At 29.5% G+C, this 19,056-nt stretch overlaps 2 protein-coding genes and 1 non-coding gene across 4 annotated transcripts in view; 1 reads left to right on the top strand and 2 right to left on the bottom strand.

Moving 5' to 3' along the window:
• The window catches only part of LOC136988544 (relaxin receptor 1-like), a 29,587-nt gene extending 16,186 nt beyond the window's left edge, over positions 1-13,401 (top strand). Inside the window, exons 2-19 of one of the 2 annotated variants that reach the window (XM_067286418.1) lie at positions 6,079-6,198; positions 7,258-7,350; positions 7,422-7,533; positions 7,864-7,935; positions 9,126-9,197; positions 9,270-9,341; positions 9,429-9,500; positions 9,574-9,642; positions 9,790-9,861; positions 9,940-10,011; positions 10,098-10,169; positions 10,246-10,317; positions 10,787-10,858; positions 10,962-11,164; positions 11,249-11,667; positions 11,749-11,950; positions 12,019-12,183; positions 12,258-13,401. In XM_067286418.1, the coding sequence (XP_067142519.1) occupies positions 6,079-6,198; positions 7,258-7,350; positions 7,422-7,533; positions 7,864-7,935; positions 9,126-9,197; positions 9,270-9,341; positions 9,429-9,500; positions 9,574-9,642; positions 9,790-9,861; positions 9,940-10,011; positions 10,098-10,169; positions 10,246-10,317; positions 10,787-10,858; positions 10,962-11,164; positions 11,249-11,667; positions 11,749-11,950; positions 12,019-12,183; positions 12,258-12,445 (2,219 nt within the window). In that variant the 3' untranslated portion in view covers positions 12,446-13,401. Of the gene's footprint in view, positions 1-6,078; positions 6,199-7,257; positions 7,351-7,421; positions 7,534-7,863; positions 7,936-9,125; positions 9,198-9,269; positions 9,342-9,428; positions 9,501-9,573; positions 9,643-9,789; positions 9,862-9,939; positions 10,012-10,097; positions 10,170-10,245; positions 10,318-10,786; positions 10,859-10,934; positions 11,165-11,248; positions 11,668-11,748; positions 11,951-12,018; positions 12,184-12,257 lie in introns of both variants that reach the window. The other variant, XM_067286417.1, reaches the window with a different exon arrangement.
• Positions 13,402-13,703: 302 nt separating this feature from the next.
• LOC136988572 (ganglioside GM2 activator-like) lies at positions 13,704-16,736 on the bottom strand. Its single transcript, XM_067286477.1, has 4 exons — positions 16,549-16,736; positions 14,656-14,828; positions 14,315-14,506; positions 13,704-13,943 (listed from the first exon to the last, which is right to left on the bottom strand). Exons 1-4 carry the CDS (start codon positions 16,697-16,699, stop codon positions 13,785-13,787), a joined length of 675 nt encoding a protein of 224 aa, XP_067142578.1. The 5' UTR covers positions 16,700-16,736; the 3' UTR covers positions 13,704-13,784.
• On the bottom strand, positions 14,945-15,016 carry TRNAW-CCA (transfer RNA tryptophan (anticodon CCA)). Its single transcript has one exon. It is a non-coding gene; the product is annotated as a tRNA-Trp (tRNA).
• Positions 16,737-19,056: the final 2,320 nt, after the last annotated feature.

Raw genomic sequence — 19,056 nt, 5'->3', positions numbered from 1 at the left:
TATTTCACTCGAAAGTTATATTAGTAAAAGTGAATTTATAAGATTTTTGCCAGCAATAAATTTATAGAAAAAATCGTGTCGTTTTTCTGGAATCGTTATCACATCTCAATACGTTTATCATTTTAGTCGTGGGGTAAGATGACGTATTTTGTAATTTTTCAGGGTTTTTTTTTTTCTTTTTCTTTTTCTCTCTCATATCCTCAGTTAATTTTTGATATAAATAATAAAAAGATGATTAAATAATTTGAAATAATTTTAATTTTGTTTATTAATAATATGTAAGATGGCCAAAAGTTATTTAACAGATTGTGAAACCATTCTTGATAAAGATGTTTGGAATTCGATTTTAACACTTAAAAAATTTGGTTAATGTTACCTATGGTTCCAAGATGGCGGCTAGTCTGATTCCAGCAAGGAAACAGTGGGGACGCACGTTCTAACCTAACCTAACCTAACCTAACCTATTCTAATAATTTTGTTGGTAATAATTATGGTAATTTATTAGAATAGGTTAGGTTAGGTTAGAACGTACGTTCCCACTGTTTCCCTTCTTTTATTTGCTGGAAGCAGAGACGAGCCGCCATCTTGGAACCATAGGTAACATTAACCAAAAATTATATATCTTGGTTAACTGACTCTTGGGCTACCCTGTACACAGTATTATTTATTCTATTTCATTAAGAAATGCGAAATGTTTAGTGTTAAGGCAAATAATTTATGGGATTTATGCAGCTGTTTCAATTTCCATATCATTTATTTAAGGATATCAACAATGCATAGACACAGTGACGAACAATATGAAAATTTGACATGATATATATGTCTGAAAGATTTATTGTCTGTGTCTAAATTATGATATATTATAATAAAACATATAGCAACTGAATTATGTGATTGATATTTTCTGAAGAAAACCAAAGGTTTCTACGGTTGTTAATATGTCGATTATAAAAGTACGTAAACGTTTTTGAAGCTCCCTATTTATTTATTTAATTTTTTAAGTAAAATCAACACTCTAATCTTATCTTATTTCCCCTATTTATTACATACAAAGTGACTCAAAAGACAATTAATGGAAACTTGATCTGATGAAATAAGGCAACTCAACGCAAGGAGGGGAATTCTTCCACGAGCAAGAAGGGGAATTCTTCTTTCATTCTTCATTCTTTCTATGAGAAACTAGACTCTATTTAGGCGTTAGACAAATTAAGAAAACTGGCAAATTCCACGTGGCCAGGTTGTTTATCAGGAACAAACCCAGTGTTCAGTGGTTTTATTCACTCGGTCACTGATGGGCACCTTTTGAAGAACGAATAAAACAGGTTTAAAACAAATACATCGTTTCTCAGTATGTTTCAAGTCAGTTAATCGAGTCATTTGCTAAACAAACGGACGGCTAACTGGCTTTCGAGTCACCCCGTATACGTTTTAATTCCATTTTGACGGTTACTTCTATTTTAAATTTAAATTTATAAAATAAGCATTATATAGGTAAACCAAAGAGAAAAAAAAATCAAGTGAGGAAAACTCTATTCAGTAAAGTTTCTAGAATATAATGAATTACGGTGCATTGTGGTGCAAACACTCGATTTCTTTTATATAAAAGATAAGAATTTTCTTCTTTGCGCTTTATGAAAACCCGTTCTGTTTGAATGGAATATTCTGATGATTGATGACAGACTCTTTGTATAAATATTTAAAAACAAATTTACTCGTAACTTTTCCATTTAAAATCACCTTTTTAGTATTTGAATATAAATTAAAGTAATAAAGAGGACGAACTCTATCACATTTCAAATTTAGAATTTTATAAAACGTAGATTACAATTTCAACACTACAAAAATTCTCAGACTTCAGTGGAGACCGTTTAGTTGCAATGGAAACTTATCAAAAGAAAAAAAAATTAACATCCATTGGTTATAATTAAAGAGAAGAAGGAGTTAAACAATGTGCAATAGAGCAAATGGAATTTCCATCTATGAAGATCAGGTGGTCAGGATTCTCACGGAAACATCTCGTTGCTAGGTTACTCCATGCACCTCCCTTCTTCATTACTTTGTCTGATCACATTGCTCTATTATTCTTACTGATTATAGTTCTTACCGTCATTTTTATCTTACTTTAATATAAAATATTGGATTTTTCAGGGTTTAATTAGGTATAAATATTTTACACGAAAGCGAAACAACTTGGATATTTACTTTACTCCAATATTAAGTTTCGTTGGTTGAATGAAAGAAATTGATGCTTTTTAATCCAATTATTTTCATTCTAGATTTAAATTTTTCGGAAAAAAAAAGTTTTAATACGAGTCTTGGATGCATTTTCATTCGGATAAATTATATTTAAATTATTAAAAATTACTCTTAATAAAAGTAATTAACGATATACACGAGACAAAATAAATATTGTACGTATTTAAGAACTATAACTTATTTTAAAGCACAGTTTAAACTCTATTTCTTGTGCCTTAAAATTAAGTTATAGACTTTTGAATAATCTAGAATCTAGATTTGAAACCAGTAAAATTAAACTAGCATTAAATTCTAGTCTGAATTAGTTTCTAGTTCTTTAAAAATACTATAAATTATATACATTCTTTATTATTTCTATGCCAAATAAGTTATTTCATTTGTTAAAATGTGTTACAGGAGGATATAACACCAATTACAATGTACGTAGAGTCAATATTATTGATATTTTTATCTCATCTTCACGCTTCGGATTATCTATGTTGATAGGGCCATTTATGTTCGATTTTGTCCTTTATCTCTTCCATTTATTGCACAGTTTAACGAGTTGCCTAGTAAATTTATAACACCTAACAAATTATCTCCAGATTTTTTTAAATATAATTTTTCGATCTCAACATACATGTAAAAGGTCAAGAAACTTCTAAGGTTAATTAATTATAGTTTCTGACAGAACTGTTGCACATTTCAACTGTGTAGATCTCTTATTCTTTCTATACGATCTATAAACAGACAAGAAGTGACAACTTTTACTACTTCCGCGATCACATCTTATACCGCAACTCCAACTACTTACTGACATTAAGTTGGTATTTTACGACCTGCTGACACGATCATATATGTTTTGGAAGCTTTAAGAACAGTTTTTAGGAAAATATTTAATTCTAGTTGTATATATATATATATATATATATATTTCTTACACAAATCTACAGATAAATAAACTAAGCTTAAGTATCATGAAGCTGTTAACACTATAACTCAGCATTATATCTTTCAGTTTTTGGATTATATTTTACAAATAATCTAAATGAATATTTTACAACTGGAATAATCTTTGTGTATGAAATAAAATCATAAATGTATTGTTTTATTTAAACATACAAAGCAAAGCGCATAAACTTGAATTTTCATTTGAAATATTCTTTCGTGTCTCTAAGGATATTTCTGGTTATAAAATTTAAATTTTCTTTAATGGTTAGCAAATAAAAATAGTTATAAAATAAAGTGTTATATGATGTTATCTAAGTCTATATATATATATATATATATATATATATTTTTTTTTTTTTTGCTTCTTTTGTAAAGAGTTATGAAGAGTAGCAGATGTTTATCTTTGTTTACAAGTAATAAAATTCGATAATAAATTAAAGAAAATTATTATTATTATAATTTTTAAGTTATTCTAACATTGTAAATCGTTTCGACAATAAAATGCTTTTATTTTATCGCTCGTAATAGTGGCAAGAAGATTGAAAGTGACACGAATAGAATATAGATTAAGAGAAAGTTTTATGACGTCATATAAAAATAGTTATTTATTTTTACGTATTGAGAATCGAATCTATGCTAAAACAATTGATTAAACTTGAATTTTTTTAATTCTTTTTTTTAGATCGATCATTAATTTAAAGATTATTCATATCTTAATTATAAGTGTGAATGTCTTCCATTAATCTTTTCACGTTTTTGTAGCCCGAGTTTTATTACCGCTCCGTTCTTTCGAGTAATAAAAAAAAATCTAATATCTTCTTACTACAAACATTCTCGTTTGATTGACCATTGTTTTCAACTTCTAAAATTGAGCGAATTTCAAGAGATGTACGACGACTGTCAATATGATTTTCTTCATTCCGATCTTGGCTGATGTTTGTTTCATTTGAAATTCTGCTTTTATCGACTTTGGAGAAGTCCCAAGTAATAGAAGTCGATATATCCGAGGGAATCAAATCGTTTAGATATATTAGATTCCTAACGAGTTTCCAACAACCTTTCGTGGCTTCACTTTTCATTTGCTTAATTCTTTATGATTTTTCCTAAATATTAGTCTTCTTCTAGAAGCTGCAAAACTTCTAGTACATAAGTACATAAATTCTCAATGCAATTTTCGTCTTTCTTTTGATATGTCGTTTTCCATCACTCAATAATAGTCCTTAGAACGTTTCGGCATTGATTAATTTAATTAAATGTTAACAATTAACACGATAGAACATTTATTTATACTTTGCTAAGTCTTCAGACATGAATATTTATTAACCTTTATTGTGGATTTACAAACTTTGTTTATAATTGGATTATTTAGCACGGAAATATATATTTTTAAGTTTATTTAGACAAAAATTCCTTATAAATATTTAAGTTTTAATGAATCCATGCTGTTTTCTTTTTTCCTAGAAATCTTAAAAATCCTTTGGAGGAGGGCAGTGTGGATTCTTCTAGGTCTTCGTAAGAATCTTAAAGATTCTTAGAAGGAGAATTGAACGGATTCCTTTAAATTTTTAAGGATTTTTGGAAGGAGAACGATGCTGATTCCTCTAAGTCTCTTTCCTAAAATCTTAAGAACTTCCGGAAGGGGAGCAATGCGGTCTTCTAGGTCTCCTTCCTAAAATCTTAAGAATTCCCGGAAGGAGAACAATGCGGTCTTCTGGGTCTTCTTCTTATACTCTTAAACATTCTTTAAAAAAACAGTGCGAATTTATTTTCTGTAGGTTTTATTTTATGTTTAATAATCCTAAAAGAAAAACACTTAATTCTTTTATTGTCATTCTAAAATCCACACGTTTATGAGAATTTCATAAATATATTTCATAATTTAAATATTTTATGAATTTCTTCTTGTTCTTATTAGTTATTCGGATTAAAATTTTAACAGGCACGGTTCATTATCCAACTAATTAATCAAGTAAACTTATCAGATATCTATAATCAATTGTAGATAACAAGCATCATCAAAAGAGTGTTGACCGTAACTCTCTTAGAACTTTAACAAATTAAAAAAAAAATACATAAAGATTTTTCTCATCTTGTCATACTTTAATAAAATTTCTTAAATATATAATTGCTATTTTCTTAATGTAGATGAAAAATTAAATTAAAAAGAGGAGGAAAAATTGAATTTTTCTTACATTATTTCCTATCTAATATATCCTACTTTATGGAAAAATAAATTAAAATTTATTAATTAAACTTTTAAAAGTTTTACAGTCATTTAGTGTGAAATAATTAAGATATTTGTATAAATTCTGGTTTGTCTTAATTGCCTTTTCTCTTTACAGTTTGGTGATTTAAGGAGATAATGCTTTGAATTAGAATTGCATCTAACAAGACATTATTTATTTTTACAGGAAACATTCTTCTAGTTTGTTGCTTTAATTTAAAGAATAAATAATTTATATTTATATTTAAATATGTATATTTAATATATACAACGATTAATTCTTGAAGGATTAATTATTTTCTTTTCATCTTTTGAAATTTAGTAAATTCACATGTTCTTTCTTTAAACAATATAAACATGAATTACTAATTTCACTTGCAAGCTGTATAAATAATTTTAAAAAATAACAATAAATATATACGGAACTAATTTTTAAATTAATCTAATTTATATAATTTCTAGAATTTATGCTTTTTTTTTATAAAAAAAAACAAAGGTTAAGCTTCAGAAGTTAGCGAAAAAGTTAATGATTTATCGCATTGTTGACTGATTAATTTGCGATACGTGAATAAAAATTGAACAGATTAATGATTTTAATTTTAATTAATAACTAATTTTTATTATGTTTTTCATTTTATTTTATTAAATTTGCTTTTCTTTATTTTCAGACGAATTTATATGCGAAGCTGAGAAATTTCCATGCGGAAATTCTTCCGTATGTTTAGACAGAGTGTATCATTGTGATGGAATCGTACATTGCGAACATGGCGAAGACGAAGAAAACTGTGGTAATTTCTTTTAATAATATAACATAAAACGTAAAATTTAATAATAATAATTATTATTATTATTACTTCAAAACGAAATTTAATATATTGTATTCGTTACGCAATACGTGACTTGACACTTATAAGACACACGTAACTCGAGTTTTAATATATATATTTTCCTCTTCTTGTTGTTTATGCTTAAACAATTTAAAAATATGACAAAATGTCTCTTGCATTGGATTATTTCCTTGGAATTTTAGGCAAGATTTTAATAATGTCCATTCTTTCGAACGATTTCCTTTCATTTTCAATCATATTGTCACGTTTCGATTTTCATATCTTGAATTTGTCGAAAAGAAATCCGTTTTATTTTTTTATATTATTTTAGTATAATAAATTTTTAAACGAGAAATGATTTACCAGGAATTATTATAGAACCATTTGGCACATTTACAGGAGCCTCAAAAAATGTACTGTACCTGAATTAAATACTGTATAGCCTATCTACACCGCCCTATATGCACAGTACTGTACAGTACGTTGTTCTATGTGACAGAGGTGAGGTTACACGTAACTTACGTTATCTTATATTATAGGATCAGTATATAATCTTTATTCCATTACAATAAATGCAATGGAATGAAGATTATAATGATTTTTGGTTAATGTTACCTATGGTTCCAAGATGGCGGTCCGTCTCTGATTCCAGCAAATAGAAGAAAGGAAACAGTGGGGACGCACGTTCTTACCTAACCTAACCTATTCTAATAAATTACCATAATTATTACCAACCAAATTATTAGAATAGGTTAGGTTAAGTTAGGTTAGAATGTGCGTCCCCACTGTTTCCTTTCTTCTATTTTCTGGAATCAGAGACGAGTCGCCATTTTGGAACCATAGGTAACATTAACCTGATTTTTTAAGCTGTTCGTGTATGTATGTGTTTTTTTAATATACCGGGCCTGTAAAACAATATATTAAAATCCTCAGAAACCTAGAGACTCGGAAGCAACGATTTGATCTATGAGGCCTCACTACATTAAAGCAAATTTTGAATATTTTATTTATTTTTTAAAGATGATATTCACGGATCGTTGGCATCAATTTTAAAAGATCTAAACAAGACACCAATGGTGAATGTCGTCTATCTTTCTTCTTACAGAAACTGCAGTAAGTTCATTTATATCAATTGTATCTTAGACTTTCCGAAATGTTCGTTAACAATGAATCACTTTCTCTAGCTATTTCTCCAGTACCTGCTGGGTGTAATTGTCGACAGTTCACTTGGCTTTCCTGCACCAATCTTCATCTAAAAAATATACCCAACAATCTTTCTAGTAATATCACCAAACTGTGAGTGTTCCAAAGTCATTCATGTAAGACTTATTGTAAATTTAATGATAAAAGAATTAGGATAAATTAGCGTTATTTGCGCGTAGGGCAACCCAAAAATCGGTTAATCATCGTAAAGACTGAATTGCTGTCTTATTTAAATAACTAAATGCTTAATCATATTTTTGTTTCTACCAAATTTTTAAAAGTATTATCGTCCGTATTCGTAGTTACAATACGAAAAATCTTGATTAACTGACATTTGGGTTAACTTGTATTTTATAAATTTATATTTTAAAAATTATTTAAATAATAATAGTAATTATTATTGTTATTTAAACTTTTATTCAGTGTTCTATCTAACAACAGTATTGAAACACTCGAAAGAGGATCATTTCAAAATTATAGAAATCTTAAAATTCTGTAAGTTTTAACTTTATGTAACTTAATAAATGAGAATAATCTATATTTATCTGTTATTACAACAACAGAAACTGAAGAAAGTTGAAAGTTGTTATGCCTTTCCCTGTTTTATTGTTGTCAAACCCTTTCATTTATCGTTGTTGCTGAACCCTTTCCCTATTATTGTTGTTGTTACACTCTTTCCCCGTTATCACTGTCGCTGAACCCTCTCCCTGTTATTATTGTTTGACCCTTTCCCTGTTATAATTGCTGTTGAACTTTATTCCTGTTATCGCTAAACCCTCACCCTGTTATCGTTGTTTCTAAATCTCTTCCCTGTTATCGCTATTGCTGAACCCTCACCCTGTTATCGCTATTGCTGAACCCTCACCCTGTTATCGTTGTTTCTAAATCTCTTCCCTGTTATCGCTATTGCTGAACCCTCACCCTGTTATCGTTGTTTCTAAATCTCTTCCCTGTTATCGCTATTGCTGAACCCTCACCCTGTTATCGTTGTTTCTAAATCTCTTCCCTGTTATCGCTATTGCTGAACCCTCACTCTGTTATCGTTGTTTCTAAATCTCTTCCCTGTTATCGCTATTGCTGAACCCTCACTCTGTTATCGTTGTTTCTAAATCTCTTCCCTGTTATCGCTATTGCTGAACCCTCACCCTGTTATCGTTGTTTCTAAATCTCTTCCCTGTTATCGCTATTGCTGAACCCTCACCCTGTTATCGTTGTTTCTAAATCTCTTCCCTGTTATCGCTATTGCTGAACCCTCACTCTGTTATCGTTGTTTCTAAATCTCTTCCCTGTTATCGCTATTGCTGAACCCTCACTCTGTTATCGTTGTTTCTAAATCTCTTCCCTGTTATCGCTATTGCTGAACCCTCACTCTGTTATCGTTGTTTCTAAATCTCTTCCCTGTTATCGCTATTGCTGAACCCTCACCCTGTTATCGTTGTTTCTAAATCTCTTCCCTGTTATCGCTATTGCTGAACCCTCACTCTGTTATCGTTGTTTCTAAATCTCTTCCCTGTTATCGCTATTGCTGAACCCTCTTTTTATTATCGTTGTTGTTGAACCCTTTCCCTGTTATCGTTATTGCCGAATTCTTCAGAAACTCAAGAATTTAATTGAAGAGTTTGTAAGCTGTATACACATAGAAAAATTAATTATTATTATTATTATTATTATTATTATTATTTTAGTCATTTAGGTGGAAATTTAATAAGAAAAATCGAAAATGGAACGTTTATCGGACTTTATAAATTAAAATTTTTGTAAGTCTAGTGTTAAATTTAACTATAAACTTTGAAAATTCGTAAGTTAATCATTCATTTCTATTATAATAGACTGTTAATGAGAAACGACATTCGAGAGATATCCCGTGGTATGTTTCAACATTTAGACAACGTCGATTGGCTGTGAGTTAAAAATATTATTAATAAATATTTTCTTGATTAAGACATTCAACTAATGGGAAAATACTCTTTAAAAATTTGTTTCTATAGAGATTTGAAAAAGAATAAATTAAAGAAAATGGATGTTAGAATACTTCATGATTTACCTTCTCTTCGTGTATTGTAAGTATGAATATCAATTGAAAATATTCTATATATATACATTAGAGTCTATTCTAACTTATTTTATTAATAGTGACTTGAGTTATAATTATCTTACAATGAAAGAAACCGAATTTCCTAGACATAGAAACCTTTATTGGTTGTGAGTATGAGATATTTAATTATTTATTATTATTTTTTATGTTAAAAAAAGTGCATCTTTTTCCGAAATTGACGATTAAATAATTATTTTTAAAGCTTTTATATGAGATAAAAATTAAATGAATCATACATTTTCTCTTCTCCCCAGGGACTTGAGAAATAATGAAATTTCTAAAGTTAAAAGTCACACATTTTCATGGTTAATAAATTTAGAATATTTGTAAGTTCTTTTTGCAATGTTTTAATTAATTATATTTAATATTAATGCATATATACGTAATTAAAATCTGTTAAAAAGGTCTCTGAAAGATAATAAAATTGATGATATTGATGAGACTGCCTTCCAAAGACTCATTAAGCTGACTGAATTGTGAGTTTTTCCACTTTTAAATATGATAAAAAATAATTTAAAAATTATTATTATTGTTTAATTATATTTATATATATTTTTGGCAGAAATCTTTCTTTTAATCAATTAAAATTTCTTAGACCAAAGCTCTTTTACAGCTTAAGAAATTTATCTAAATTGTAAGTTTTTATAATTATTCTTTATATCAATTTATAATATAAAAGATTCAAATTTTTCCCGACTTTCTTTTAAAAGGAAATTGGAGTATAACCCTCTAACGTCACTTCCTGTGGAGATTTTTCATCATCTTATTAATTTGAAATCATTGTAAGTTTTGGAATAGTCTATTTAGAAGAAAAGTTTATATTTATTTTTAATAATAAAATTTAAAAATTTTAATACAAATTCTTTATTTTTTTTAAAAATTTAATTGTATATTTAAAACACTTTTATAATTTAAAAATATCATAAATATAAAAAAATATAAAAAATTAGTTGTTTGTGGCGCCATCTTTCGAACTTTTAGCACAACACTTGTTTTAGATGGTGAGAATTAAATATGATTGGATAAGTTTAAATGGCAAGCAGTAAGCAAGCCAATGACAATCCGTTTTGTAAGAAACTCGTTGTCATTGGCTTGCTATTTAACCACTTATCACCTACACTTATTACAATAACACCTGTCTCTATAAGACGAAAACTTCCAAAATACCGTCCTGTTCCGTTTTAGACAGGTTTTGCTATATATTTCATAACAAAACTTTTTAATTCCTTCCCCCTTTTTTTTTTATATAAGGAACTTGAGTGGAATTGAAATTGAAAATATCAATATACATCACTTTAAATCCCTAAAAAGTTTAGAATTCATGTAAGTATTAAATTCATTTTATGAATTAAATGTTTTGTATATAGAATAATCTAAAAGTTTTGTATTCTTTTAACAGTTATTTTAGAAAATTCCTCTATTGTAGTTACGCTCCTTATGTTCGTAACTGCATGCCAAAAACCGATGGTTTGTCTTCCATCGATCATCTTCTGGTTTGGCCCATGCTTCGTTTCTCTGTATGGATAGTAGCGTTAACAACGTGCATGGGTAACACTATAGTACTCACATGGAGAGTTTTATCTAGGAAAGAAGATCACGTGTTATCTTTATTCATAAAAAATTTAGCCGGTAAATTCTTAAATGGTAAATCTTTATAAATTCTTCTTTAGATCAGGCAGCTAAATTTACATTTCTCCCCCCCCCAATTTACAGTGGCTGATTTTTTGATGGGAATATATCTTCTGGCCATAGGAGCACAGGATTTAGCTTTTCGTAACAAATATAATAGACATGCCCACGCTTGGATGTCCAGTTGGCAATGCACCATATGTGGCATCTTGGCTATGATATCTTGTGAAGTTAGCGTGCTTATTTTATCTTTGATAACAGTCGAGAGATACAGATGCATCAGGAGTAACGTTCGTGTAGTATCCATAACTGCGGCACGATACAGTTTAATTATTATCTGGGTATTCGGAATTCTACTAGCTCTGTTTCCAATGTTTCACTGGCAGAAAGGGCAGGACTTTTATTCCACAAATGGGCTTTGTTTTCCGCTTCATATAGATGATCCTTATATGTTAGGATGGCAATATTCTGCGTTTGTCTTTCTAGGAATTAACTTTACTGCGGTAAGTTTATTATTAAAGTTAGTAGAAGACTCGAATTTTTTGCATAAAAATTAAAAACACCGATACATTTTAATCATTTAGGTAATATTGATTATTATTCTCTACTTGAGGATGTTTCTAATCATCAAAGACGATCGTCAAAGAGCAAGACCAGTCATGATAAAGAAACACGAAGACATCGTTTTAGCTATGAGATTCTTTTTTATAGTGTTAACTGACTGTTTATGTTGGATTCCTATCGTCGTTATTAAAGTCATTGCCCTCAATCAAATAACAATTTCTGGTAAGCACAGACGTGTTAATGTTTCAATTAAATTGCATTTGTTACTAATTATATTCCATGTCCCTTAGATAGTTTATACGCTTGCGTAGTAGTATTTATATTACCCATCAACAGCGCCCTTAATCCAGTTATCTATACAATGGCTGCTCCAACCGAATTAAGAAGGAAGTTATATAAATGGTTCGAGAGAGCATCAGCGTGCCTTAATAGGCTGGAATATCTAATTGTATCTGGTAAATTTCGAATGGTCAATAGTTTTAAGATGTAAATAAATCCGTTTTTGATATTTATTTCGATTCTTTTTTAGAATCTAAAACATCAACATCTTCCCAAATGACACAAAGCCTCACTACAACCGAAAGGAGATCGTCTAGTAGTGGTTCCATTTTACAAGCATCCGGAATACATTCACCCATAGCCGATTGCCAAGTCGAAGAAACACCAGCCAACCAAAATCCACCTTTAGCCAAGCAAGGATTTGAAACTATGTTGTGATATGAGACACGAGTACTGCTCAAGAGTAGAATTATAATTTTCCCCTTCTTATAATTCTTATTTAATTTTTTAATTTATTAAAAATACACACACAATCATAAGATATGAGGGATTTATATAAAGCATTTTTTAATCTATATAAATTGAAAATTTTTCCTCTTAAAAAGAAACAAAATGAAGATGTACACTGCCAAAAGTTTACAACTTCCAATTTTTTAACTCTTTACTTTTTGGATAAAATTTGTAATTTGAACATATCAATTACAGCTTATATTTAAATGTTCCTCCAATACATATATTTAACAGGAAAAAAAAATTAACAATTGAAAGGAATAAAATAAAAATTATGTCAAAATTATTAAAATCAGTGCCATAAAAAGTTTGTATAGAATTTTATAAAGGTATATCTGTCTTAAAATATAAAAATGCATTTAATAGATAAGAATTTATCAAGAATTTTTAAAAAAAAAGAAAAAAAAAGCAATTTTAATTAAACATTTGTGCTGGAAAATTGTTGATTTTTTAACTTTATAGTGTGTTTATATTGTTGAATACATTTTTCAATGTATGTACCATAAATATATACATATATACTGTATATATTTAAAGTTGTTATTGCATTGTATGCAAGTTTATTGTTTAAGAAAGTGAAATCTAAAAAAAATGTTTAAATGTTTTTTATATTTTTAACAATCAGTTGTTATCTATACACAGTAAAAACAACATACAATTTTTTGTAATTTCTATAAATTTTCTTTTTTACTTATCACTAAATTGATATAAAGCTATCACTGTATAATTCCTAGAATGATTTTAAAGGGAAAGAATAGCACATTTTTACAATGTACTTTTTTTTATAAAGTTATAAACTGTAATAGCTTGACAGTGTTTTAATTAGATATTTAACTGTTAAAAACATTTATATATAAATAAATAAATATATATATATATATATATATATATATACAAACACACACACACACATAAATAAATAGTCTGTACATTTTTTAAACTTGTAAATGTCTTGTACAGTATTAAATATTGTATTAAGTTACTACATAAGTCTTCCTATAGTGATGTACAAAAATACTATTAAAAATCGTTTAATTGTTAATATTTATCATTCAGTTTTTACATTTATTTATTTAAAAAAAAAGCATTAACAGAAAATGAAGAATATGTGTAAAGAAATTGTTTTACATCATGTGTATTTTTCCATGTTTTGTGTTTTTAAGATTGTTAAATAAATAAATATATGTAAATATACGAGTTATTTATTGTTAATAAATATACGTAGGATATATAAATGAATATATAAGCATAACATTTATAAAAATAGTTACAGAAGAAGATCGACGTTAGTGGAGTAGCAGGCTATCTGCTCGTCATTTCGCTTAACAGTAGCTTTGACATAAAATTCTCCCTCTAATAAATAACCCGGTACATCATTCGGTGGTTCTGGTATTTGAAATATAGCCGGCTTTAATGTATATACTCCCTGAAATTTAATATATTTTAAAATACATTTTTTTTTTTTTTTAATATATAATATTTTCCGCTTAAAATATTACTTTTGACCTGACTACCAACGTTAAACTGACATTTGAATAATTATGTCATTTTCACATCCAATCAGGCAAGTGATTGAAAATAAATAATATGGAAGAGGAAAGACGAGTAAAAAGTTCATCTACGAGAGAAAAATCGTTCTTGTTTATCAATATTTTAAAGGAAAAATTAAAAAAGACAATACAAGTATAAAAGATCGTGTGAAGAAGCTACCATAACTATTTAATGACGCTTGTAGTTTGTTTCTGGTGATCAGGTCAAGTTTATAGTGTACAAAATATAGTAGATGCGAAAATTTACCGTGCGAAAAGGGCATCCACACGCTTTCTCCTGTTTCGTTTTAGGATCCATACACTTGTTTTCGTGAAAAAGTTGTGTGATGCAAAGATCTTCGTAATCACACGATCCGATTCCGTTGGATAAACAAGGTACTCTAAACCATGTGGATAAACCGAAGAGAAGTGGAACTTTCTTCATCATTTCCAGGCTAACCTTTTAAAATTATTTTAATAAAATACAGTATAATAAAATGCGTGGTCGTTAGGAACCATCGAGAAAATTTCCATTATTAATTCGTATTTTAAATAACAGATGGCGCCATTTAGCTCTAGATACTTTAAATAGAAATTGTTGGCACTTACGGGTAGAGGAGAAGTTTGGTTTTTTCTGACATCCATTTTCAAGTGAACTTCGACATTTCCGGGAACAGAAACTGGATTAGGAGCTACTTGAAATTCATCGACTAATACAGGATCCCTTTTATCTCCGCAATTAGAAAAGTGTAGTCGTGCGAAAGGCCGTCTATTGATCGTTTCTTCCTGAAAAATCGTGTAAATTATACCATTTAATATTTTAAAAATTATCAATTGATTGTTTAGACGAAAAGTGTATATAAAAGACAAGACGAACGGAAAAAAAAAAAAAATGTTTTGACCCGAACGTGATTCGAACACGCAACCTTCTGATCTGGAGTCAGACGCGCTACCATTGCGCCACCGGGTCGACGTCCCTTAACGCTTCTTAAGAGTGTATATATATATAGTACGGAAGCGAAGTAAATATTGCGGGAAAGTCGAGTAATAAATTACACGTGGTTCAGTCAGTGGCAAATTGTCGTTGCAAGTAATTCAAATAAATTTTTTAATATAATCGATCAAAAAAACACGGCATTGAACTTATTTAAACTACTCCCACGTGGAAAATTTCCAATATTAATGATACCCAAAGAGGGGAGGTGCCATCAAGGCCCTTGATCCCGGCCTCAAACTCGGGCCCTAAAATTTAGTCTTTTTCTACACGCTTAAACGAGTTTCATACAAGTAAAAAAAATAAAAAAGATTTAATAATACGGTTAATCAAAAACACACGCTTAAAATTCATTGGAGCATTAAATAATTAAGTCTGTCAAAAATAGCAAACTTTATCATTCGATCGGAATAAGTTATATATATATATATTACGATAGATAAGTATAGAGTGTGGATAACATCACAAATCTCATGTAATTACGTCTCTCAAAAGTTTTATATAATATTAATGAAAGGGAGGAGTTTGTAATTTTCTTCGGAACGTCTTTAAAGCCCATCTATACCTGGAAACGTCGAGGGAAAAAAAAATGAAGGCCTCTGACCTTCGTAATATTGAGCAATATTTGCTCCAATAAGCGGGTTACGATTGCGTTAATGAACTTATCCTTGGGCTAAACTGGGAAGGAATCTTGGTGAAAGTTCAAAGCAGATGGGTGTCTGGTCATGAGGACATACACGTCGGTTCACTTCCGCCTGTTAATCCAGCAAAACCGGACTTCGAAAGCGTTCAGCATTTGCTATTACTAAAATAGTATCGAAACGGATACTATTTTACTTCGTAGATTTCGTACAACTGCACTGCCATTCAATTACGATACAAAGTATTGTAATGTTTAAAAAATGGATGTCATAAATCTCTGGTTTAAATAATAAAAATAAATCATTTTCTACACAAAAACTCGTTCTTAATGCAACTATATAACATCTATACATTTAAATGTTTATAACACTTTACAATTATATAATGAATTGAATTCGAAAAAGAGAGATTCCTCGAATAATCTCGCTCCATTTTATAGATTTAACTTCTAAAAACACACATTTTTTTTATAACTTATTTCCAAAATTTGCTGAATGTTCTTATTTATTTCTTATAGTTTTTATTATAATTTACGGAACGTTCGATAGAGCTTAATATTGCGTATCAAAAGCCATTCAATTGTGACTGGCGGAGGTCAAAATCATGTAAGGTTTTAGGTCATGTGAATAATTAAAATATTATATGCCTACAAATTTATAAATAAACACAAATATAATATTAATATAGAAAAAGTTTTCATTATAATGCGAATTATAGCTATATATATATATATATATATTTATCCTGCTTTGAAATAGTTTTAGACTTGTCTAGGGAATTTTTATGATACGCTGAACTTTAGAACTAGTTAAGAACTGCGATATTACAACTTTTTAAAAGACATAAAGTAAAAAATAAAAAGATACTTGCCTTTTTTACCACTTTATTCGTCGATAATTTATGTGCGAAAAATAATAAGCTCTCACTTAAATAATCACCAATACCAACAGCAAAAGTTGGCATTAGATGAAAACAAATAAGCGCCAAGGTAAGACGTTGCCAACACCACCGAACCATGACCCCGAACTAGAGAACCTCTCTACAAGGTAGACATCCTGACTACTACGCTATTGGCCATTTGTAGATTCCCTTATAACTTGCTAGGTGACTCGCGTGTTTATGATGTGACGTCTTTTATTAGAAAAGTTTAAAACAAAGCCATTAGCCAATAACTAGCGTTTACACTAAAAAAAAAAAACAAATCATTTTTTAAAGTGTAGTCTTGTTATACATATCTTTACCTTTAACGTATAATTATTCGAAATATTACGCATCAATTAATTACATTTATAATGTTTTAAAATAAAAATACGCCAAGTAATTTACGAAAACGTACTATTTTGCCCTTATAACCTTCACAACTTACCACTTTAATCTGCGTGGGTTTGTCACACAAAGTTCAAGGACCCCGTTTCCTCGTGTTTTAACAGAAAATTCTCATTTACATCGTGTAAAACTCTCGTGTAGTTTAAGCTTACTGCCGAAGAAAAGAATCAAAAATTTAATCTGTCACCGTTTATAATACTGTATCCTACGTTAAAATCAATTAAATTACCTTACCATATCATCAATAAAAATAAAAAGAAACGTGACTGACAGTAGGATTAATAGTATTTGATTAATTTGACAAGGATATATTCACGATCTACATCTGAAATTACAAGGGAAACTTGTTCCTTTTTTCCTATAAAACACAAATAATATTGGTCAAGTGCACTCACCACTCGCCTTTAATGATCAAAAGTCACGACATACTCAAACGACACCTTTCTTATTTATAATCAATAGAAATATCCGGCTTTCTTTATTATTTTTTCAGAAAAAAAGACTTATATAATTCAATTCGAACGTTTTAAAACGGTTTTGTATTATTTATTCATAATAAACCCATAAATTGTACAGTTACAGAAGATCCTCTTTTTCCCGGACATGTCCTCTTTTCTTAATAAATTAAGAATAGAATAAATTAGGTAAAAAAAATAATATTTTATGTACAGTTTGAAAATTGATTTTAAGTGGAAGCGGATACGAACAGGGAGAAATAATTACAATTTTAAAACGGCAATTATTTTATAAAGCATAACAATAAAATATAATGGCTTAAGAAGTATATTTTATAAATTATTAGTTTCTATATTTTATTACTATTTTTAGTCGTAATTTATATGCTACGAGTTATTTGTTTTGATATTTATCGTCATAAATAAAACTTATAAAATAGCGGAACTAATAACATAAATTTCGCTGTAATGTCATCATGTTTCTTGCATGAGAGTATGTTTCTTGTAACTAGAATTTCATGTTTTTAGACATTTTTTTTGTTTGGTATTTGCATAATCTTTCTAAAGCACCTAGAGGAAAAAGTCTACTGAATGATTTCCTTTTTGTTTATGTTTTTTGTTTAAATTCCCAACTCCATCTTGGTTTATAAAACTAAAACTTACAACTCAACTTATTTATAAACGTTTTTATTTAAAATAAATAGAAGAAACTCAGCTATTTACAAAATTTCTTACTTTAAATCTTTAAGGAAGGAGTTAAGATGGGTCCTATTCCCAGAGCCGTGGTCTATCTCCACGGATTTCGTCTTCACTCCTTCCTTTATTCTTTTATCTTAAACGTGAGATAAACATGAAAAAAACGGGGTGTTACAAATAAGGTAAACAGTCCCATAACTTTGAAATGATTAAAGGTAGGAACATCGGATTAATCATGACCAAACAAATTGCGAGGAAACTTTACATGTCCTAAAGTTGGTGAGTGCGTGTGTCGAAGATCCCAAGATTATGGGGTCTTATGAGACGTTTCTCGCCAGAGTTTAATGGTACGTGGCCGAGTGAATAAAACATTGAACACTAATCGTGGATTCGCGCCTCACCAACAGACTGACCACGTGGTATTTCCGGGTTTTCTTCACGTTAGGAATACCTAAATAAGAGCCTTTAGGTTTTTTTTTATCGTGTTTTCGCGAATTGGAAGAAGAATACTGTTCTTGTTGCCTTGGATTCAGATGTCAATAATGCAAGGCCCTACAACAAAACACAAGAACAAAGCAATCGAGGTCGATTGCTTTGTTCTTATGTTTTGTTGTAAGGCAATTGCAAGTGCATGGATTGCGTCGTTCATGGCCGGTAGGTACAAGCAATGGCAAGTGCAAAGTTCACCTGTCCACGACCGTCAGCTGTAAATCACCTCTTATGTGCCTATCAAGTGAAGGAATCGCTTGTTTCTTGCCCGCTCCACCTCAATTCTATCCGCATACGACAAACCTGTGCCACGTCCTAGTTATGTTAAATTTACCCGACAACGGAGCGAGTTATCAAAAATTTCCCAGAATAAAGGTTGTTTACATTTTCCACGTATTTCCCGATGGC

The sequence above is a fragment of the Centruroides vittatus genome, unplaced genomic scaffold (assembly GCF_030686945.1).
Source record: "Centruroides vittatus isolate TY-2023 unplaced genomic scaffold, ASM3068694v2 scaffold_3315, whole genome shotgun sequence".
Classification (NCBI taxonomy): domain Eukaryota; kingdom Metazoa; phylum Arthropoda; class Arachnida; order Scorpiones; family Buthidae; genus Centruroides; species Centruroides vittatus.
Note: the sequence above shows the minus strand (reverse complement) of the source record. Positions and strands in the feature narration are given on the sequence as shown.

Bases quoted from the DNA above. Each gene is read 5' to 3' on its own strand.
- LOC136988572 (XM_067286477.1), bottom strand. From the start codon at position 16,699: ATGGTTCGGTGGTGTTGGCAACGTCTTACCTTGGCGCTTATTTGTTTT. The intron at 14,829-16,548 runs GTATCTTTTTAT...TTTTTCAGGAAG, and splicing joins TAAAGTGGTAAAAAAGGCAA to AAACGATCAATAGACGGCCT. The intron at 14,507-14,655 runs GTAAGTGCCAAC...TAATTTTAAAAG, and splicing joins ACCAAACTTCTCCTCTACCC to GTTAGCCTGGAAATGATGAA.